Source organism: Antedon bifida, chromosome 4 (genome assembly GCF_963402885.1).
Source record: "Antedon bifida chromosome 4, ecAntBifi1.1, whole genome shotgun sequence".
In the NCBI taxonomy this organism is placed as follows: domain Eukaryota; kingdom Metazoa; phylum Echinodermata; class Crinoidea; order Comatulida; family Antedonidae; genus Antedon; species Antedon bifida.
This window is the reverse complement of record NC_136229.1, coordinates 18,489,101-18,512,604: the sequence shown is the minus strand read 5'-3', so window position 1 is coordinate 18,512,604 and position 23,504 is coordinate 18,489,101. Positions and strand designations below refer to the sequence as shown.

Here is a 23,504-nt window from a genome sequence, read left to right as displayed (position 1 = left end):
CTGAGCAGGTATTTTTTAAAGTCACTGGACCATAATATTACCCACTCAACCATTTTATTGATATGAGGAAGTTTATGATGTACTTTGTTTATTTATCTGGAAACGGCTGACATATTGGAGCTGCATATCCTGTGTGAATAGCTTTTTAAAGAGAAAGACAATAGTCAACGATAATCTCTCTATTACTATCAAGAGAAGCAGGTCTTCAGTAAGTAAACTTGTTTTATTAACTATATACCTATGCTCTCAAATTCTTCACTTAAAACTTAAGTGTTACTGAGGTTAGTGCATCATTATTCAATCCCTCTGAACAAGCTAAAACCTGTACTATTGGTAGATATTATATTTGGTTTTTTTTCTCATTTCTGTATATTACCTTTGTGGACAAGTGGTCTATGGTATAAAATATGCTAGCAAAGAAATAGTTAACTTTTGTTTTAAGTCGCTGATAATTTTTTGATTTCGTTCTGTCAAAAGCAATTATTTATTTAAAACAAAGGTTATTGACAGTAAAAATGAATATTTGTATTGGTTATGTATAAAGGTCATGTCCACTGACTGAAAATGTTAAACCACAATTAGCAAATAATTTTTTTTATTGCAGGATATGGGAAGCACAGCGTCAATACCTAGTACAGAGGCTATGTCTTCAGTGCCACCAATAAAGTCTGGTTTCTTGCAGATTTACAGTAATAGTCATAAAACTGTACAAGTAAGTATTCCATAGGCTACGGGTTTTTTTTGTTTTTTTTTTTTTACGTAATGCCAATGTGCCTGGTTGAGCTCTCTCAAAAAAGGATGTTTTCTTTTTTTAGTCTATATAATAATAATAACAGCAGGGTTTTTTTTATATCTTTATGGTTTTCTGCTAGAAAGTTTTAAAATTTTATATTTATATTGATTCTTTATCTATTTAATCTACTCACAATTCAATTTTTATTGCAAAGAGTACGAAATAAAAAGCCATAATAAAAAAAAAGCCATTGCGGGTGTTAAGCATAGGCATACTCTGGCAAGATAAAAAAAAGCCATTGCGGGTGTTAAGCATAGGCATACTCTGGCAAGATAAAAAAAAGCCATTGCGGGTGTTAAGCATAGGCATACTCTGGCAAGATAAAAAAAAGCCATTGCGGGTGTTAAGCATAGGCATACTCTGGCAAGATAAAAAAAAGCCATTGCGGGTGTTAAGCATAGGCATACTCTGGCAAGATAAAAAAAAGCCATTGCGGGTGTTAAGCATAGGCATACTCTGGCAAGAACGGATCCAGGCGGGTGTTAAGCATAGGCATACTCTGGCAAGAACGGATCCAGGCGGGTGTTAAGCATAGGCATACTCTGGCAAGAACGGATCCAGGCGGGTGTTAAGCATAGGCATACTCTGGCAAGAACGGATCCAGGCGGGTGTTAAGCATAGGCATACTCTGGCAAGAACGGATCCAGGCGGGTGTTAAGCATAGGCATACTCTGGCAAGAACGGATCCAGGCGGGTGTTAAGCATAGGCATACTCTGGCAAGAGCGGATCCAGGCGGGTGTTAAGCATAGGCATACTCTGGCAAGAACGGATCCAGGCGGGTGTTAAGCATAGGCATACTCTGGCAAGAGCGGATCCAGGCGGGTGTTAAGCATAGGCATACTCTGGCAAGAGCGGATCCAGGCGGGTGTTAAGCATAGGCATACTCTGGCAAGAACGGATCCAGGCGGGTGTTAAGCATAGGCATACTCTGGCAAGAGCGGATCCAGGCGGGTGTTAAGCATAGGCATACTCTGGCAAGAACGGATCCAGGCGGGTGTTAAGCATAGGCATACTCTGGCAAGAACGGATCCAGGCGGGTGTTAAGCATAGGCATACTCTGGCAAGAACGGATCCAGGCGGGTGTTAAGCATAGGCATACTCTGGCAAGAACGGATCCAGGCGGGTGTTAAGCATAGGCATACTCTGGCAAGAACGGATCCAGGCGGGTGTTAAGCATAGGCATACTCTGGCAAGAACGGATCCAGGCGGGTGTTAAGCATAGGCATACTCTGGCAAGAGCGGATCCAGGCGGGTGTTAAGCATAGGCATACTCTGGCAAGAACGGATCCAGGCGGGTGTTAAGCATAGGCATACTCTGGCAAGAACGGATCCAGGCGGGTGTTAAGCATAGGCATACTCTGGCAAGAACGGATCCAGGCGGGTGTTAAGCATAGGCATACTCTGGCAAGAACGGATCCAGGCGGGTGTTAAGCATAGGCATACTCTGGCAAGAACGGATCCAGGCGGGTGTTAAGCATAGGCATACTCTGGCAAGAGCGGATCCAGGATTTTTTTAATGGGGCAGTGCTTATAATTTTAATAATCTGTCAAATAGTTATAAAAAATCCATTTTAACTGTCAAAGGGGGAGAGGAGAGGGCACGCTCCTAGCGCTACCCAGGATCCTCACCTGCTCTTGGATGAGGGGAAAAAGACATTTATTATTACCTTTTTTCGTGTGGGTGTTTTCATTTTAAATTCCAATGCCCTATTTCCTGTTCATTGTTCAAAGTATTCATTGATGTGTAGATCCTGTTGCTACCTAAAGGATTGTTACTATTTGTAAAGAAAATAACTATACAACAAAATGCCAAGTATAGTAAACCATTTTTGTTACAGCACTTCATATCCTGTCCCCCTGAAAAAATAATTCTTAAAATGTTTTTGTTGAATATGCCATTTTAATGTCACATAATAGTTATCCACTTTGACCAAAAATTGGATCGAAAAAATAAATTTATTTACCTGAAACAAATTTGATTTAGAGGAAAAAATAGTCAAATTGGCTGTCAGCCAATAATTGGTTTTTGGTTAAAGATGTATTGTCCCCCAAAAACATGAAAAATGAAAATTAATTAAATCAGACTTTGAATATGTTATTTTGTAGTTTTAATAAAGTTAATCACTTCCAATGAAAAAAAAACGAAAAAAAATAATGTTTTCACTTATAAAATGACAAAATAAATGGTTAAATTCAACCAAAAATCCATTGGCTGGCAGCCAATTTGACCATTTTTTGCTTTAAATCACATTTTTTCAAGGTAAATACATTTTTTTTTTCGATCCAATTTTTGGTCAAAGTGGATAACTATTGTGTTACATTAATCTGGAATATTAAAAAAAAGTTTAAGAATTATTTTTTCAGGGGGACAATACATCTTTAAATTCAACCATTTATTTTTCTATGGAAGTGAATAACTTTAGTAAAACTACAAAATAACCTGTTCATGGTTTTGGGGACAATAACAATACATCTTTAATATATTGTTTATTATAAATGTATATTTTAGTTTAGAATGGGCCTGCTGACTCTTGTATAGTAATTTTATTTGCTTTAGCAGTCCCTCACCAATTCATTTCTGTATGTTTTATATTATGGTTTGTTGGTCAAATAAATAAATAAATGAAATGAAAATATGAATGCAATGAACAAGGAAAAACATATGCCTTTTAATATAGTATTCTTGAAACCGGACTGAACCAGAAATTCAAATAGATACAATGATTATTCTACATCTCCATGGTGCCGGGTATTATTACCTTTTTTCGTGTGGGTGTTTTCATTTTAAATTCCAATGCCCTATTTCCTGTTGTTCAAAATTGATGGGTAGATCCTGTTGCTACCTAAAGGATTGTTACTATTTGTAAAGAAAATAACATTTAAATATAATGTACAACAAAACCTTTTTTGTTACAGCACTTCATATCCTGTTTGTTAGTTTATTTAAATTAAAGGCCTTAAACGTTTTATATAAATATATCAATATTGCCTCATTAGATCCATAGAGATTAATACGCTATAGTAACTGTTCGCAAACAGTAGTGGCTGTACTTTTTACAATAAGATAAAAGATGTTTAAATTTTTACTGTATTTTTAACAGGAGAAATGGGTTACTTTTCAAAGACGATATGAAGGTAAATTGATTTGAACTTGATTACAATCAAAAATTTTATAAAACATCTTTCTTCTTTCTTTTGTTTCCACCATAAAATAAATCAATAATGTATATATAACAATTAATATAGTAAATATAATATACAAGTCATAGGCCTACAATATATGTACGGTTTTATGAATTCACTTCTGCTCTGAAACTGCAGACAATCGGCATGTACAAATCTTTTTGAGGAATAAAAATAAAATGCTTGAGGTTGTATAAATAATGAATAGCATTTCATGTTTCATTATTTTATAATACTGTATTTTTAGGGCACTACTATTGTAAAAGTTTAGTTTATTGCTCTGTGATTGCCATCCCTTTTCAACTTTACAATGTTACTTTGCCTTTTTATATGAATTGGAATCATATAAATATTAAACGGACCATTGTTTTTTTTTATACACAATCATGATCACAATAAATATTTATAATAATGGCTATAATATTCTCTTTTTACAATTAATGTAATAACTCATTGTTTTGATTGTTATACCATTTGTTTTAGGTTCTTCAGAATATCTACTGAATATCTATCCTAACAGAAAAGAGAAAAAGAGAAAGCAATACGTGATTCACGCGGAAAGTTTCATCGGAATCGAGGAAGGAAATATTGGCAATGGAGAAACACGCTATTTTACTGTATTCTCCAAGGAAAAAAATGTAATTTTCCAGACGAAAAATAGAGAAGAAGCACATAGTTGGTGCGAAATGTTTAAGAAACATTTTAAATGTGGTAAGACAATAGTGTTATATTAAATTTTAAAATGTTATTTTGTACATTTGTACTACATTTAAGTATGGAAAAGACGAATGATTAGTATATGCCTTTCTTTGAGTGACAGTAAAATAACAAAATCTCAACTTGTTGAGTCATGGTTGTGATTGGAGAAACTCATGCCATTCAAAAGATGTTACCTGCTGTAATGTTTTTAGAATATAACAAAATATGTAATTTTGATTGCAGAAAGATGGAATGTACATTTAATGGATTCAGAGGATGCTGAGGAGTCATCTCCTAAAATGACCCCTTATCTTCTTCATGTTACACCATCGGCTGTCTCGCTTACAAAGTTCAACCCATCAGAGCTGTATAAACTGTGGAGTATACGACACATAAAATGCGCCGAAAATGACCAGGAGTTTTTGAATATTGGAGTGATGGGTGCAGCGTCCGACTCAGGTATGTGTAGTGTAAAGTAAGATTATCATTTTGGTAATGGTGATTTGGTAATTTATCGGGTCGCATTTTGGCAAAGGTGAAATATGTAATAAGGTAAAATTCCCTTCTTTGGTTTAAAATTTGATAAAAGAAAATTAATAATAGCATTTTATTCTTGCTTTATTTGAACTTTTACATAATGATGATTTGAAAGATCTTAGCTGTGATAAGGCATTTTTGAAAACCAATAAACACCACAGTTTATTTACATACAAAAAAACAGGAAACATCAAACTGAAGTACTTCCATATGGAACTACATCAAGCAGACAGATTAGTAACTTAATTCATTTGACGTCATAAAAACAAATTGTTTAACAATAAACACAACTAGTTGAAAGTGAAGTGACGTTATATAACATAATTGTACAGGTACTGTCTCTTAAAATAGAAAAGCATTTATGCCAAAGTGAAGTCAATTGTTTATGTCTTAGTATAGATCTCATTACCATTATGAATAAGTATAATCTCATGCTCAAGTTTAATCCCACCCCCTGGCTTAAATTTACTGTTTCTTTCTAGCAAATTGTTTGTTTTAAAGTATTATTTTTATAGTTCAGTAAAAAATTAGGCGATTTTTTATAGTCCAGTCAAAACCAATACTAAATCTAAACACTACCAGTAAGATGCAAAATAAAAATAAATCCATATAATAAAAATACACAAGTAAATAATTTATATCCTCAGGTATAATCCCACTTCGGGTCTAATCCCACCTGTACTTTATGTCTCATTTCATAAACAGGCATATCCCTGGGTGTAGTCCCAGTATTGACTTTTGGTCTGGATGTAGGTCTCTCTCTAGCCAGTTAAATGAGTTTTTAAAAGAAAAGCTTACTAATCACTTTTTTCCTGAACCAGACTTTCCCCGGGTATAGTCCCACCCCAAAGTCGGCCCAATTTCGTGTTCTAGAAGGGTGGCATTATACCAGAGGATATACAGTAATATAAGAATTTTAAAAACCATACATGTTCAAATATAATTTTACAATTTGAAGAAAATGTTCTGTACAGTATAGTGTTCTGTAATCTTCACATGGTTTAAAATAACATCAGAGATAAGCATGGTTAAGCTTCTAAAGAGTTATAAGTGCATGCCCTTCAAAATAATCCTATCGTCACACTTGAATATTAATTACAAAAGAATTACACAAAAATATAAAACATAATTTGGAACATTCTTGATATCATTATTACTTATATTATTTAGTTATTACAAATTCGACACAGTAGTAGTTATCAACCAGGGTGTGTCTAGAGTTTAATATATCAAAATCTGAACTTTGTTGAGTCATGGTTGTGAGGTCGTGGGAGCAGGAACGCTAGTAGACCAAACCCAGTACCGTTTTTTATTGCGATCATGCGGGAAATTACCTCATGACGTGAATAGAGACATACATGTCATTCAAAAGATGGTACCTGCTGTAGTAAATGTAATGTTTTGAATTAATATAAATACATGCTCTTCAAAAAATAATTCTTATCATCACACTTGAATATTAATTACAAAGAATTACAAAAGAATATAAAACATAATTTAGAACATTTTTTATATCATTATTACTTATATTGTTATATTCATTACAAATTTGACACAATAATTGTTTATTGACCAGAGTTGGTTATCTCATGGAGAAATAAGTTAAGATTTCTCCATATTATTATAGAGTGCACTGTAAATATACCAGCATAAAATATTTTATGTAACTTGTTTAGTGTACACAAATTTAAAACCAAAGACACACAATTAAAACCAAATTGAAAGTTCATCTTAGTACTAACAACATTTGATGTATTTGTGTTATTTTGTTGTTATTATTCTCATGTTTGACAATGATCTTGCAGTTTTTAAATGTTTATAAATAGTTATATTGTCTTGTTCCTAATTGTCAAATGGAAATAAGTCTATATTATTTAAACTTTCTTTGGTTTGTGTGTGCAATGTAATGATTGTTTTTTGTTTTTTTTTAAAATAGTGTAACAATTAGAATTTCTTTATTTGGGAATCAAGGTTAAAAAACAAATACGACATAGAAATAGAAAAACAATTGCACAGATAAACAGGCCGTGATTACAAGGAATGCCAAGAAAAATACTTATTTTCAATTGGGTTCTATAACAAAGAACTGATAAAAAATACATATCAAGCTACAAAATCTACTTGCAGCATAAAAATATCCTAAACTACAGTACAGAAAAAAGTTAAAAATTACAATTTATCTTACACTTGCTATAATTAAAACATTATTTATAGTTTATTCTTAATTTACAAATACAATGATAAATTGTCTATTTTTATTTTAGGTTACTACCAAATAAAACCCAGCAGTTCAAATCACCTGAGTCATATTAAAGAGGCAATTGATCGCCAAAGAAAAGTCATAAAAGAAACTGAAGATGTTGAGAAAGATCAAGATTGGAAACACACACCAGGTAACATGCCTTCACTTTAAAGGGTAGCTCTGGGTTTAAGGATGTATTGTCCCTTTGACTAATTGCAAACAAATTTTTAAAAAAAGATTTCGAAAAAAAGTGGGTCATTTTGAAGTATTATAATAGTTAACTTTCACCAACAATTAGTCGGAAAAAAAATCATTTAACTGAAATTACACAAACCAAAAGTGGTGTTGGTAGTCTATAAGTGCTAGCTTACCTGGATAAACCGACATTGGCCTATTCTCTCCGAGAAGAGAGCTAAAACTTGAATGTATAAAAATAATAATGGTACATTCCATGAACCCTGCCCTCAAGTGGGAACATCCCAACATACCACCATCATCATTGAACGAGACGCTTGTCTTTGTGGGGACAGCGGGTGAGTGTATTTCATTTAACTGAAATACAGACGTTTTTTTGTTCAAATAATAACTTTGACTTCCAGTCAAAGTTTTCAATCAAGACATATCTCATAATGCAACGCGCTTGTTTGTCTACTCTGTATGCATAATCATAAAACTTCCTCGCGATCTGTGTGAAAACACCTTCTCAACCGTGACGAGTTGTAAACAATCCTAATTAGCATCATGCACAATGCATACTCATGGTTTGAAATCTTTGTTTACTTTCTCTCGCGATGATTTTCTAGACGAAATGTAATCAAACTAATTTACCTTTTACTTGTTATTTTTGGCTCAAATTTTCGACTTTAAGTGAATAACTTTAATATTACTTTGATATGGCCAATTTAAATTTAGAATATTTTGACCTTCATTTTTTGTGTTTCAAGGGACAATAAATCTTTAAAATTTATAATTTATAATTCATGCAAATATAAATATTTGCATCAACATTGATGACTAACTAGCCCATAACAATATAAATTATAGAACTTTAAACCTTGCCTCCCCTCTCTCAGCAGACTCCATGCATATACCTTATGGGCTCTTTAAGACAAAGTTGACACTTAATTGCTATTAGTGATCATGCCAATACCCACACATTAATTTGTAACGAAAACTTAAATATGTATTGTCCTCATCTGAAAAATTAAGATTAATAACAAAAAAGACTGTGCAGTTTAAATAAAGTTAATCACTTCCGTATAAAAAAAAACTTTAAAAAATAATGTTTTCACTATTAAAAAGGCAAAAAACCTATAGACTTCCAGTAAATTTTACTATTTTTTGCTTTAAATTACAGTTTTTTCAGGTAAATAATTTTTGTTTTTGATCAAATTTTTTGTCAAATAAATATTATGTGAAATTAAAATGGCATATTCAACAAAAACATTTTTTTTTTTTAATTTTCAGGGAGACATATATATATAGTTAAATAATGGTATGGATTTTTTAAAAATTCATTTTTTAACAATTGTTAAGATTTAATATATTATTTTTAATTTCATAAGGGAAAGAGGTATCATCAGGTACCATGATTCCAGATGTAGCTGCTGAAGGTAAGGATGTAATGTTATCTCTTACAGTATGTGGCTAACTGGACGTGCAGTAGAATTATTTGTTTATCAATTCATAGGCTAACATTTGTTCTTTTTAATGCATAGTTGATGGTGAGGATGAATTTCCGACCAGCTCTAAGTCTGTATCATCAAGCCCTCACACAAGATATCCTGATGTAATAATAGGTAAAATATAAATAAATCCTGTTCACTATAACTATAGAGTGTGCCATATTCTCCCCAGTTTCACCAGGGAGGTATTTTACCTCCCTGGTTTCACTAATGTTATGATGGCATGTTAGATATGTTTCTGTAGAGTTTGATGTAATACCACAAAATGTTTGTGTTCTTTTATATTTGCTGTTAGATACTGAAAGCAAACCAAATGAATATAATGAAATGGTGAAATTAGATGAGACAAAAGCTGAATTCATTCGAGATGGAGTAGATGCAGAAAGTGAGGAACAAGACAGCTATCAAAACGCTGAACAAGCCAGCTATCAAAACGCTCTACAAGCTGCTAAGCTTTCACCTCGCAAGCAAAGGCCACCTGCCCTACCATTGAAGTAATTAAGTCTATAAATAGAAAACTTTTGAGCAAGACTAAGTATTTTGGTTTTCAGAATGCGTTTTATTATATATGCATAGGGCTAGCTGATTCTTGTGTCTATAAGTTGCCGAGTACCATAGACAAATACTGTAATACAGTTGTGTAACATATTTTTTTACCATATTTAATGAGGGTGATCCATCCAGCAATTGCTGATAATTAGGGACCCTCAGAGGTTCACAAGACAAACATATACACAAGATGCTCTACATAAACAAAGTCTTATTACAAGTCTTTGGGAGTGGAGTTGTAATTTTGTCCTTAGAAAAAATCCTGACATGTGATGGGACTTCAACCCAGAACCCTTGGAGTGGTAGCCAAGCATCATAACCACCAAGCCACAACTCCACTCAATATGTATCACATGTGATGTCATAAGCCCAAACGCAACCTATGAAACTGAACATAAAATACCAATATAGTACATTGAATCAGATGGCTTGGTCTGGTTTTCCTAAACTGTGGTTTTCAGAGGGTTTGGGAGAACTTACGGTATCGGATGATGCAAACATAACCTCTACAAATAACAGCAGATGATCAACTAAATACCTTGATGGAAGATAAACAGGTACATAAAGATACTGAATAATAATTATCTTGTTTCAATTATTTTTTCAACAGAGATCATATTCGACATTTCAAATCCGAGACGGTGAGTTTTGATTTCATAATTCTTAGTTTTTGTACAGTACACTTTCCCAGTACAGTAGAGGATTAATGGAAACTTTCGAAACCTAACAAAGTTCCCCTCTCCGCTGGATTTTACTATATCTAATATGTTGTATTTTGGAATAAGTCCATACTCTTTACATGACTTAGCCATTCCTGGTAACATGAGTATGCATGTTTAAAAAGAATTCCTGCCAGTCACGTGTAGGCCACATACATTTCTTAAAGGTGTATTGTCCCCCTGAAAAAATAATTAAGTAACATAATAGTTATCCACTTTGACCAAAAATTGGATTGAAAAAAATGTATTTACCTGGTCAAATTGACTGCCAGCCAATGGATTTTTGGTAGAATTTAACCATTTATTTTGTCATTTTACAAGTGAAAACATAATTTGTTTTCTTTTTTTTTTCTATGGAAGTGATTAACTTACCAAAACTACAAAATAACATATTCAAAGTCTGATTTAATTAATCTTCATTTTTCATGTTTTTGGGGGACATTACATCTTTAAACTTATGTTTAATCATTTGAATCTGGTATTAAATTTTACTAGATTACCAGTCATGCATCCCATCATGCATACTAAACTTTCTCTTCTTTATTTTAGATTGGAGAAACTATAGACGCAATTCGTGCAAAGAAACATTGTTTCAGGGATTCGCTAGGTATGTCCCCGGGTAAACGTGCAAATTTAAATGCTTTAAGTGATGCTACTAAATGGTGGAAGTCCTTAGCTGATTCTATTGGTATGTCACTTTGAATCTCTTTTTCGTGGTTAAAATATTTTGAGTGGTCTTTATTTGGAGTGCTCTTAAAAAGGCTATTAAATGTGTATTTATGCATTGTCAGATTGACGATTTATTATCTATTAATTTTTTAATGTAAAATACAAACCAAATTTAGCTGAGCAAAATGAGAACATTGCAGCTGTATATTTTTTGGTCATTAAATGTTTCTTGTTTAATTTAAGGGTTCAATGTTACGGACATAGATGTGGTAGATAATCTGGCACCTAGCCTTTCCAAGTCATGGACAGAAATCGTGATCTACCACTGGGAATGCACTCGTTCTCCACAACGGATCTGTAACATTCAGGAACTTGAGAACATTGCTCGAGAAACAGGCCGGGTAGATATTCTGACCATTTTAACCAAGGAATAATGGAAACACTAGTAGCACTAGCCTGGTGGTAGACTTCTCTACAGTACATCTTGGCTTAGTTCACACTAGCTTAGAATCTGTAAAAACAGGTGGTGTAATTACCTACTGTATATAAATGTTAATGAAGCCCATCTGCAAGTAAAACGATGCAATTGGTATTAAATCAGCTTGAAAATATACATTGCCATTCCATTTGACAAAAGCACACACAACACACAGATATTTCAAGTATTTTTAAATAGGTTTTTTTTGTTTGTTTTTTTTTTCATTTTATGTAATTTGACCTTGTTTGCATTCCACATTCAAGTACCAAATTTTATTTATTGTTGTAAACAGTTTATGCTTATGCAGCTTATTAATAATTTTGCATTCATGTACACAGAGTTTGACTTTTGTTTTATCTTAGCCGCCATACTGTATGTAAAACATACGTTCTGCCTAACATATTATGTAAATACTGAGTATTTAAAGTGTGTAGAATACTGAGTATTTAAAGTGTGTAGAATACTCTACAGTACAGTATTACTGGGTATAGACAGGAGTCCATTATAATTGTATAATTTTTGTACTAGTGTTTTGCTATGCGATAGGAATAGTTTCGGAAAAGAATTAATGTTTTCAAATTTCAATTTTTGTTTTGTTATCTTGGTTGCAAATGTTATATTATACAGTATTGTTATATTGAATATTAACAATAGAAATGTTAAACCATATATTCATAGTTTATAGGCCTAACTATTTGTATATATAAATATGGAAAAGTATATAGTTATATATATTATTATATATAATCAGTAATTTAAAACAAATATTTTATGTATATAACATTACCAAATTAATATTATTTCTTTGATATTTCTGTGACATTTTTACACAGAATTGTTAATCAGCAATTGAAAATATGCATTCCAATATCAATTTATTCAATGAAAAAATGTATTCACACTGTTGATTAGACTTTAATAGAAAGCAAAAGAAAAGTGTTGAAGAAGCATGCTTCTATCTGAACAGCGATGGCAGGACAAGGTAAAAATATACACAAAACTAGATGGGGAAAACAACATAGCATTAACATAATGTAGATTAATTTTATTCTATTCCATGATTTGTATTTTGTTTTTAAAAACCAGTAAAGATCAAATGCTTTTTTTTAAATAAAAGACTATTTTATTTTTAAAATGAAAAAAGCTAAAAGTGGTATGCCTAAAACTTTTTTGTTACCTGAATCACATTGCTGGTTTGTTGTTTGTTATGAGCGATGCGGTTGAATAATCACGAAAAAAAGATCTATTGGAGGTAAGTAAAATCTTTTTGACCAATCAGATTTCTTATTTGAAACTGCCAAACTTTGAAACGGATCCATCCAATGTATTTCCAGTTTTTCCACCACCACACCGCTTCCGTCGTTTTTATATTTTTTCTGAAATGAGGGTCGCAATTCCTCAAAAGTTAGATTAGGCCTAGTCTAGATACAATAAATATACCTCTTATTAATTTCGTAAGTACACCCATTGCGTTGAAATGTTTTTACCCTCATTATTGTAAGGGAGAGCCATATAAAAAAAGCTAGGCCATTTTTAATCTGTCTCTCCTCTCTCTGTCGGCGGCCGTACTGCTTTTTCTGGCCTAACTTAGTGCCTGCTGCCCTCTAGCCTAAATACTAGGCCTAGCAGGTATTAATATAGATGATTGATTAGGGTTTTTAGTTGTAGTAGTAGTTGTATTTATTTTACATATTTTATAGGTAGGCCTACTACTAGTACTACGCCTCCTATAAATTAGGGATTTTTTATGTGATTCTTTTATTTTGCAGTTATCGAACAGTTTCAAATAATGTCAAAATTGTTGGTTTTGCGAATGTTAAAAAAATCAGCGTGTTTGCAGAATTCAACATCTAATCGATGTGAGTTTTCATAAAATTAAAAATATTGCTATGTAAGAGTGAGATAAAATTACATATGAAATTGCCATCTTGCTCTAAATAAAGCTCTTTGTCTACACATCAAACTTAGTTGAAAAAAAATTGTGATGTGTCCAAATATGGTAGTGATATGCCCAAATATGGTAGTGATATGACATCATCATTTCCATGTATGGGCACATCACATTTTTTTTTCACATAAAGTTTGATAGTGTAGACAGAGCTTTACTCACATTTAGTTGCCCTTCAGATGGAACATAAGCAATTGGTCCATACTGATGTGATATGTAATTACCTCACACCTGACTACAAAGTCCCAATGATTTAGCATTAATTATGTTTGTAATTGTAATATTTATACTTTCAGATATCTTGGGAACTTTTCAGAGAGCTTTGTGTAGTAGTAACAGTAAGCCAAAGATATGCGTCGTTGGCAGTGGTCCAGCAGGATTCTACACAGCCCAGAGCCTAATTAAAGTAATTCTATAATTCATTGTTAAAGCCTTTGAATTATTTAGTTTAATTTCTTCTATGTTTTCACTTTATTATAATGCGCTGTATCAATTATAAATTATTATATTTGTATTTCAGGGCCACAAGGATTTGACAATAGACATGCTTGAGCGCCTTCCAGTTCCATTTGGTCTTGTGAGGTACGGAGTGGCTCCAGATCATCCTGAAGTTAAGGTATAACTGAAGGAAATGTGATTTATTAGAGAAACACAAATGCACATATATCAATTATAAACATAAAATTGGTTTTAAAAAAACTGACAGTATTATATACTGTACATCATAAAATGGGTACAATTATTAGAAACATCCACCTTGCAAAGTTTACATTTAAAAGCCTCATACACAACAACAATTTTCAATATTTTGTTGGTAAACAGCTTCTATAGCAATTTCAATCTACTACTTTTACTCTTTCTTTAATTTACCGTATTACTGTGTATTTCATTATCCCATGCAAATTCACACATTTTTTTAATCTATACAAATTTGTTACCAGTACTGTGTATCTCCAACTTTGTTAACAAATTTTATATTTGATCCATAATTTCAGAATGTGATTAACCAGTTTAGCACTTTAGCAGAAGGAGGTCGTTTACACTTTCATGGCAATGTAAATGTTGGGAAAGATGTAACTGTGGAGGAGCTGCGACAAATGTATGATGTTGTTGTCCTGGTATGTATCAGAGACTCATTAAGCTCTGTCTACACTATCACATTTTATATGACAAAAAAATGTGATGACATGATGATGTCATATCACTACCATATTTGCTGAATATTACTACCATATTTGGGCACATCACACTTTTTTTAATAGTGTAGACAGAGTTTTAGAGCACCAGTTGTGTTATTATCTAATTCTAAATTTGTGAGAACCCAGGATTTTTTAATGAAAGTGAGATGAATAAAGGAATTAATTTTATATCTAACAAAATTTTTCTATTTTAATAGAGCTACGGAGCTGAAGATGATAAGGAGTTAGGAATACCAGGAGAGCATCTTGATGGTGTGTTGTCTGCTCGCGCTTTTGTAGGCTGGTACAATGGTTTACCAGAAGACAGACAGGTATTGCTGATATTGCATTGTTCACCCTCTAAAGCTCTGTCTCCACTATCAAATTTTATGTGACAACAAAATGTGATGTGCCCATATATAGACATGATGATGCCATCATATCACTACCATATTTGAGCTAACTAGTTTGATAGTGCAGACAGAACTTTAGACAATACTAATCAAATAGGTGCCCCACTTGAATAAGTACCAAACTTTAAAGATGTATTGTCACTTGAAACACAAAAAAATGAAGGTCAAAATATTCTAAATTTAAATTGGCCATATCAAAGTAATATTAAAGTTATTCACTTTAAGTCGAAAATTTGAGCCAAAAGCAACAAGTTTACGTAATTAACAGGTAAATTAGTTGGATTACATTTCGTCTGGAAAATCGCCGTGAGCGAAAGTAAACAAAGATTTCAAACCATGAGTACGCATTATGCATATGCTAATTAGGATTGTTTACAACTCGTCACGGTTGAGAAGGTATTTTCACACAGATCGTGAGGAAGTTTTATGATTATGCATACAGAGAGTAGCTAAACAAGTGCGTTTCATTATGGGATATGTTTTGATCGAAAACTTTGACTGGAAGTCAAAGTTATTTTTTTAACAAAAAAACGTCTGTATTTCAGTTAAATGATTTTTTTTCCGACCAATTTTTGGTGATAGTTAATAACTATTATGATACTTCAAAATGACCCACCTTTTTTCGAAATCTGTTATTTTTTATTTTTTTGGAATTAGTCAAAGGGACAATACATCTTTAATGAAAATAGTATATAACAATAGTATTGATTGCTTATTTTTACGTTTGTTGGTATTTCCTTTACAAGCACCACTAGCAGTGATTTTTTTCAGTATAGGTTTGACATGCCATGTGTGCCAAAATATTTGTAATATTAAGTCGATTCACAATCGAATAGTATGCTACAGTGATACTTTATCTTTTAGGTCAATCCAAGTCTTGATTGTGATACAGCTGTAATAATTGGTCAAGGAAACGTAGCATTAGATGTTGCCAGGATGCTATTAACCCCCATAGATATACTAAAGGTAGGTTTCACTCATCAACAAATCATTATTCTCACCAATTTTCTGTGCTACACAATTTTCTACTGCAATTTTCTGAGCTTAATTTTAGGCGTGGTTCGCAACATAAGAAAATGCCCTTCCAATAATTGTGTTTGTCCCCGCCTTTGTGAAATAAAACCTGCTTATTGAGTGCAATGTTAGTTGCCGTAGACTCGGCCTGGTTCACCCTGCATATTTGGTGTGTTTTCCAGTGTCATTGCCTTGCATCATTGCATGAAATCAAACTGATTTGATTTCCTGTACTGACTGTTGTGTTGTCGATTCCCACTTGTGATTACGCAATATAGCACTTTGCGTCGGTACATAGTTGCGTTGCATTCTAGTGGGAACCACGCTTTACTTTTTTTCTTACTTTACTCTTTTCATACACCAGTGCAGTACAATGTCTGGACTTGTCCATTTTTCTGGAAGTGTCCACTATAGAATTAATGCCATATACAGGCAGTATCATCATAGTCTATTATATTCCACAGAAAACTGACATTACGCAATATTCATTAGAACGAATTGCAGAGAGTAAAATAAAACATGTGTATTTGATTGGTCGACGAGGACCTCTACAAATAGCTTGTACAATTAAAGAATTACGCGAGATGGTGAAGCTGCCTGAATGTAATGGGATACTACATCAAAAAGATTTTGAGCATATAAAAGACATCGTTGCAGGTATATATATTTATCTTACACTTTTTATAACAATTACATAATCCTCATAGTAAACGCAGGTTGTTGGAAAAATTCTTAAAGAGGTAGCTAGCACTCGATAGAGGGCTCATAACACATATAATGTTTTTTTCAGACCTCCCCCGAGCAAAAAAACGGCTTACTCAATTAATGGTGGACACAGCATTTACACCCAAGGAAGATAAGACAGGTTCTAGTAAAAACTGGAGGATGGAGTTTTTTCGAAGTCCAACAGAAGTGCTACCCACACAAGATGGTACAAAGGTTGCAGGAATTAGGCTGGAAATGAACAAACTACAAGTAATTCTGTACTATAGTAAATCATTTTGATTTTTAGTTTACCTAGATAAATCTTGGTTCAAACTTGGACGCAAAGCAAGGATGTAAGCTGCAATGTAATCAAATTGATCACTCACAAGCGACAGTTCAAAATAATCCATTGTGTTGCGGCTTACAACCTTGTGTCCTAGTGTGAACCAAGCTTAAGGCAGACAATTTTGCTTGCTTTGATTAAGGGTTACTTGTACTGTATTTCTCGGTCTGAATTCACTTTGATGAATTAAGAAGCACCATCCTGGATTCTAGTAGAGTACAGGATGTCTATTTCATTTAATATATATTAATATATTCATATTTTCTGTGGGTACCTTGTATCATATTCATAATTTTCATAGAAAAATATTTAGTGATACAGTTTAGTTTTATTTGTTAGTTTTGTTTGTACAAGCAATTGAAAAGTTAAAAGTGTGTGACTGCTATATACATTTTTTATTTGAAGGGTGAAATTGGGCAGGAATATGCCGTCGCAACTGGCAACTTTGAAGATATACCATGTGGTCTAGTTCTGAGAAGTATTGGATACAAAAGCACATGCATCGATACGACAGTTCCATTTGATACAAAGAAAGGCATTGTAATTAATGATAAGGGACGAGTCACAAACATAAAAGGTAATAATTCCCATTAAACTGTGGAGGACTTTTAATTAAGTAATCTACACAATTATCATTACAATTTCTATTTATTTCCATAATATAACAACATATAATATACAATAACATAATGATTTAATAGATAAACTTGGATATAAATATAATATAAAAAAAGTAGTTCAGTCATGTGGGGGGAGAGCAGATAAGTCGGAAAAAAATTACATTAACGAAACAATATAAAAGATAGAGATAATAAAACAAAGCTACAATTTCTATTTAATCACTTTATTCGGTCTTATCTGGTCTTATGGAATTGTTGATGTTAAATCAAGATTAAAGGTGCTCTTTAAGACATTTAAATTATTTCTGAAAATACAAATATGCACTATAAGAAAGTGCCTTAGTATACAATTCATATATCTACATTATTGCTGAATACTATACAATGGTCTTGATTTAAATCATAGCCTTCATTTAAAACATAGACCTTTATCTGTTTCCAAGATTTTATTGCTGTGAAGAGCCTCCTAATGTTCAATAAAAAGTGTTTTTAATGTACATTATTTTAGAACAAAACTGATCAGTTCTTTTGAAAGAAAGTCGAGTAAAATGTTAGCATTATATTTGCCTATCAACCTTGGCATCATTTTATTAAAATCATAAGCTAAGATACCTCCTGTTGGTGCAGTACCCGCTGCTTCCTTGAGCTAGAATCTAACCCTAGCCATCAGGGGAAGCTTGGTGGTCCAAAACAAAGATTTGTTTTTGTAACCTGTTCAGAATCCTTTGTACGTCTCCTGCATCCTCCCACCCCCCCCCCCCCCCCCCACCTTTTTTTTACCCCTATGTTCTGTGTTTGAAGATTATCTTACGACAATAATGAATAATCAAACCAATTAATTTAGCATTTTCTTCCAAGCTATCTTTTAATTTATCATTGTAATGTAAACATGGCGAATTGCGTGGGAACTCTACTGTGTGTGAACCGTACATGTGCTAATCACATACATTAAAGCTGTGTACTTAAACGTTTGGGACAATCACTTACAAAGCAAAACATTGGCATTATTAGCAGCAATTAAGCTAAATTGGTACTTACAGCATGTAATTGACAGTTTCAGTTGAGTGTTTTTACATAACTAACCATTTACAGTGAAAGTATGTCGTGCCATAAGTCTACCATACCTACAGTACATTGTACTCAGACTATTCAATAAGCCTGCACAGTAAAATATGTACTAGAGTTGAAAACCTAATTTAAGATATTTACAGTGACTAAAGATTACATTTTTATTTATTTATTTATTTAAATGTTATTTATTTCTTCCTTATACTCTGTCTCTGTAATCATGGACCTATAAATTAGAATTATAGGTTCGTGCTGTAATATTGTTTTAGTTAGTCCACTCGTCCACATTTCAATTTTTGTCTGGTGTGAATTTTTGTCAAGTACGTATGAAACGCCTTATGTGCCAAAGTATTTATCTTTTGGTAATATTAATTCGAACCAGGGTCAAACCTAGACTATCGGTTACAATGAATTTTTTCATTTTTCAATAGAGGATATGATCAGCACCTAGGAGATGATCCCCTACTTTTTTTTTAATAATGTACCAAGTTCTTTATCATGCACATGTGCAATGTATCTAGAGTACCCATCCGAAGGATGAGTTCAGTGATAGTGATGTTTGTATAGTACACAGTACATTTATTATTCACAGCTTAAGCTCTGTCTACACTATCAAACTAGTTTGACAAAAAAAAAGTGTGATGTGCCCAAATATGGTAGTGATATGCTCAAATATGGTAATAATATGACATCATGTCCATATAATGGGCACATCACATTTTGTTTTGTCACATAAAGTTTGATACTGAAGACAGAGCTTTAGAGTATAATTGTTTTTTTTTTTTATTTAACCCGTAGGCTTGTATTGTAGTGGGTGGGTGAAGAGAGGACCACAAGGTGTAATATTATCATCCCTAAATGATGCCATGGAAACAAGCAAAGTTATATTAGAAGATATCAAAAATGAGGTCATTAAACCACGCCATAGGTCAGAACGACAAAGTACAAGACACTTTTTACAAGAAAGAGGTAATTGAATATTATATTCTCCATTTTCAAATACAGATATATAATATTATGTAACTGATAGAACATTTTAAACAATGTTTTAAAAAAATGTTTAATACATTATTTTATATAGGAGTACAATGCATTAGTTTTGATGACTGGAAGAAAATAGATAATATAGAAACGGAGCGAGGGAATGCTGTAGGAAAACCCAGAGAAAAAATAGCAAGTATACAAGAGATGCTTCGAGTTGTTAAATAAATTTATGACATTTAAAATAAATTTTTAAATGGTTCAACAATACAAATCTCTTCTACTCATAAACCTAAAGCTCTGTATACACTATCAACTTTATGTGACAAAAAAAAGTGATTTGCCCATATATGATACATGATGATGTCATCACTACCATACTTTTTTGTCAAACTAGTTTTAATAATATATTATTATTATTGCATTGTATTCTTATCTTAACTTGGATTTTGATGATGTCTGCTGTTAACCAAAGTATTGAATAATCCTATTTGTTAAGAAATATAACAAATTATAGCTTAAATATAAATTAATTTTGCTGAGGTATACAACTATGATTATGATGATAATATAAATACTTTTAAATTTGTAATCGTTTGTGCTCAAGTGTGACTTCCCTTTTGTGTTTTGTGTTTTTGGTAGTAACCATGAAAGCTATTTTTTAGTCTGATCATACAATACTCCCAGAAATTGTCTTGTTCACCGATTTTGGCTGCATTGATTGTAAGCCTGCATACAGTACATACTACACTGAGAACAAGAGATTTTTTTATTTCATCTGTCAAGTTTAGAAAGATTCGGAATTCCGAGGTGAAGTATTCCGACAGAATACTCGGAATTCCGAATCTTTCAAGACTGGAAAGATATCAGAAATCCGAATGCCATGGAAGATCTTTTCAAATTTCTATCTTTGAGAGTCAATGTTTGAAAGATATATATCTTGGGTACTGTATTTATTCTGGTAAGGTTTATTTATAGCCGAAATTTCCAGATACGGTTTTCTATTGGAAATCTTTATATCGCATTCAATGTTTGCCAAATACATATCTTTGGTAGGCCTATTTATCCATTAACACATTTATCCGAATACCTCCGTCGTAGAGAGAGTTTGTGTCCACATAGACTATACCTTTCTGAATAGGCTGCTGAACTTAGTGCTACCTAAAATATGTTTTTCTTGTGCAAATAAATGTACAACTGCGAGGCATAATGCGTCATCCGCGACAGAAAGCACACGGTAAATTGCCTTATATCGGTATGTCAGGTAGGAAGGCTGAACTGTGTGTCGTAGAACAGACTGGTGTAGTCTGTCCAGCAGAAACACAATTGCTTCTCGGCATATGGCGAGAAGACTGTCGTCTGATCTTTCGGCAAATTATGTCTGTCGCCGTTTGACGAAAACTAGCGTTTGAGGAATAAATTAATACATTCCACCAACTGTTTGATAGTGCCAACCAGGTGACTGTAAACTCGACAGCTGGTATCACACGCTGTCCTTGAATCAACATGTACAGAATACAGCTCACGTAAGGAGTCCAGGCGACATTGAACGCTATCCAAACATACGCGAACGTTCGTAGTGCTTTGGAATCTTTGATAGAAATGAGATTCTGAAAGAATGTTGTGTGGTCGTGATCGGACATACTCCTACCCGAAGCGTTGAAAGTTGATATAGCTTTAGAATGTCGGTAGGCAATCCAGAAAAGACGGGTATACATGCCGAATATTAGAAAGGACGGCAGTAAAACAATCCCTATACTTTGTATTAAAATCACAGTTGTATTTCCATGTGCATGCCAGTTTATAACACATCCAAATGCGGCTTCGCTATAGCTAACGTACGGACCCCAGATGTAAGAACATCCAATCATATATAATATACAAAACACCCAACAGACGACAGTTACCTGTTTGGCGCGCCTTGTCGTCAATATCATGTGGTATCGAAGTGGTCTTGTAATGGCAATGTATCGGTCTAAACTTATTAAAAGTAGAAAGGTTATTGACACAGCACAAAGCGTATTAACTAAACAGGCGACCACAGTGCAGAGAGGGTAACCAGCAGGCCAGTCGTTGGCAATCACAGAAGCTAGTCCAAAAGGTTCGCATACAATACCAATGCAGAGATCTGCCACCGTTATTGACGTCAAAAATACTTTAGTTGTGCTTTTGATTTGCGAGTTATTCTTGATGATAAGCAGGTTCACAATGTTGCTGAAGACGGTCAGGAGGATTGTACAAGATACAAATACAGCGATCAAACACTGCTTCCATAACAAAAGTTCTTGGTTCGATTCGTCATCAGTATAACTTTGCGTAAATATGTCGTCATCATCCGTAGCTTTGACTGATTTTACTATTATTTCTTCAAGGCACATTATGTGGAATAACAATTGAATTTATTTCTGAATTTGTATATGCCTCGTAGCTTTACATATATCGCGGTATAGTAGTACCGCAAGCAAAATACGTCACCAATTAATACCGAATGCTTAAGTTTACGATTAATTTAGATAAGTGTTTTAGACTTTGATTGCACGGACTTATAACGTCTTAATTACGTCACTTTTTCAAGCTGTAGAGGGGGTTGTATAACTAATGTATTTATGTAAACTACAATAGAAAACAATACAGTATTATTATGTATTAACAATATTAAAGCATGAATTTTTATGGTATACGATCGATATATGAGAATAAATACATACATTCTCTTTCAATAAATGTCAATTTATTCAACTTCAATTTTAATTACGTCATGTGACGTTCCTTGTTACGGTGTCAAAGTAATAGAGTTACAGCCGCCCGGCCTGGTCCATTTAACCCTAAAAACAAGCAAAATCCAACCCCCGGGGCTAGCTGAAATACACTCTGGGGACGAATTGGTCCCCGTGTGACACTGATTGACATTACAGGAAGTGCCGCTAGCCTGATCTAATCAAATAGCAAATACTAGTCGATACAAAAGGTTAGACATTAGGTTTAAAAAAAATATAGCCTATTGTTTGTTAAGTACTTGCAAACAGATAAAGTTTCACGCCAAACAATAGATATTTGACATTTTTAATACAGCACCTATTACCGTTTTAGCAAATAATGGTAGTATATAGTGGAAAGGTGACAGTTTATGCGATGTCATAGGCTACGATGAAATTACCGGTTCTTATTTATGGAAAGGTAACTAAATTAATTGATTGCAAATAAAAGTAAGTAATTTCTACGGTAGGTTATGAATATAATGTTGCGGTTGGTTTGACGAACAGACCCGTCGAATAATTTTGTTCATGTTCAAATTTAAATATACACTCATAATGAAGGAAGCAATGTTTTAAAATACGGTAGGCTACGTCGTCACAAGTGGATATTTATAAGAAAACAAAACAAGAAGCGGGACAAGAAGATAATGTGAACCAATTAAATGTACACTAATTGTAAAAACTGTAACAATAGAAAACTCTAATATGACACAATATAGTACAGTAGTAGGCGTATTTTATCTACACGTAGGCCTGCAGTTTACAACATTTTTATCTTTACATTAAAAAAGGTCTCCCGAATTCTTATGATACATCTCCCAGGTCTCGTAAATTGTAGAGAAGCTAATAAAATGACAAACCAAGTGGGATGTAATTACCGTTGCTCCTAGCAACTATTCACTGCGCATGTGTGTATTTTAAGC

The 23,504-nt window shown here is 33.2% G+C and overlaps 3 protein-coding genes across 3 annotated transcripts; 2 read left to right on the top strand and 1 right to left on the bottom strand.

Moving 5' to 3' along the window:
• The first annotated feature begins 104 nt into the window (after positions 1-104).
• LOC144841142 (uncharacterized) lies at positions 105-12,280 on the top strand. Its single transcript, XM_078697350.1, has 12 exons — positions 105-208; positions 605-712; positions 3,896-3,929; positions 4,461-4,688; positions 4,920-5,135; positions 7,478-7,606; positions 9,021-9,068; positions 9,174-9,254; positions 9,436-9,634; positions 10,300-10,330; positions 10,958-11,096; positions 11,321-12,280. Exons 2-12 carry the CDS (start codon positions 608-610, stop codon positions 11,509-11,511), a joined length of 1,401 nt encoding a protein of 466 aa, XP_078553476.1. The 5' UTR covers positions 105-208; positions 605-607; the 3' UTR covers positions 11,512-12,280.
• A 605-nt stretch (positions 12,281-12,885) lies between these two features.
• On the top strand, positions 12,886-20,417 carry LOC144841519 (NADPH:adrenodoxin oxidoreductase, mitochondrial-like). The gene is made up of 12 exons (XM_078697879.1): positions 12,886-13,009; positions 13,325-13,414; positions 13,800-13,909; positions 14,024-14,119; positions 14,499-14,621; positions 14,900-15,013; positions 15,959-16,060; positions 16,573-16,765; positions 16,899-17,083; positions 17,562-17,733; positions 19,643-19,813; positions 19,926-20,417. The coding sequence occupies exons 2-12, from the start codon at positions 13,345-13,347 to the stop codon at positions 20,051-20,053; spliced, it is 1,464 nt and encodes a 487-aa protein (XP_078554005.1). The 5' UTR covers positions 12,886-13,009; positions 13,325-13,344; the 3' UTR covers positions 20,054-20,417.
• A 558-nt stretch (positions 20,418-20,975) lies between these two features.
• On the bottom strand, positions 20,976-22,203 carry LOC144839235 (histamine H2 receptor-like). Its single transcript, XM_078694547.1, has one exon. The coding sequence runs from the start codon at positions 22,201-22,203 to the stop codon at positions 21,073-21,075; it is 1,131 nt and encodes a 376-aa protein (XP_078550673.1). The 3' UTR covers positions 20,976-21,072.
• Positions 22,204-23,504: the final 1,301 nt, after the last annotated feature.

Excerpts from the sequence above, each read along its gene's own strand:
- LOC144841142 (XM_078697350.1), top strand. The coding sequence starts at position 608 with ATGGGAAGCACAGCGTCAATACCTAGTACAGAGGCTATGTCTTCAGTG. Across the intron at positions 4,689-4,919 it reads TAAGAAACATTTTAAATGTG|AAAGATGGAATGTACATTTA; the intron begins GTAAGACAATAG and ends TTTTGATTGCAG. Across the intron at positions 9,255-9,435 it reads ATATCCTGATGTAATAATAG|ATACTGAAAGCAAACCAAAT; the intron begins GTAAAATATAAA and ends ATTTGCTGTTAG.
- LOC144841519 (XM_078697879.1), top strand. The coding sequence starts at position 13,345 with ATGTCAAAATTGTTGGTTTTGCGAATGTTAAAAAAATCAGCGTGTTTG. Across the intron at positions 15,014-15,958 it reads GTTTACCAGAAGACAGACAG|GTCAATCCAAGTCTTGATTG; the intron begins GTATTGCTGATA and ends TTTATCTTTTAG. Across the intron at positions 19,814-19,925 it reads ACACTTTTTACAAGAAAGAG|GAGTACAATGCATTAGTTTT; the intron begins GTAATTGAATAT and ends TATTTTATATAG.
- LOC144839235 (XM_078694547.1), bottom strand. The coding sequence starts at position 22,203 with ATGTGCCTTGAAGAAATAATAGTAAAATCAGTCAAAGCTACGGATGAT.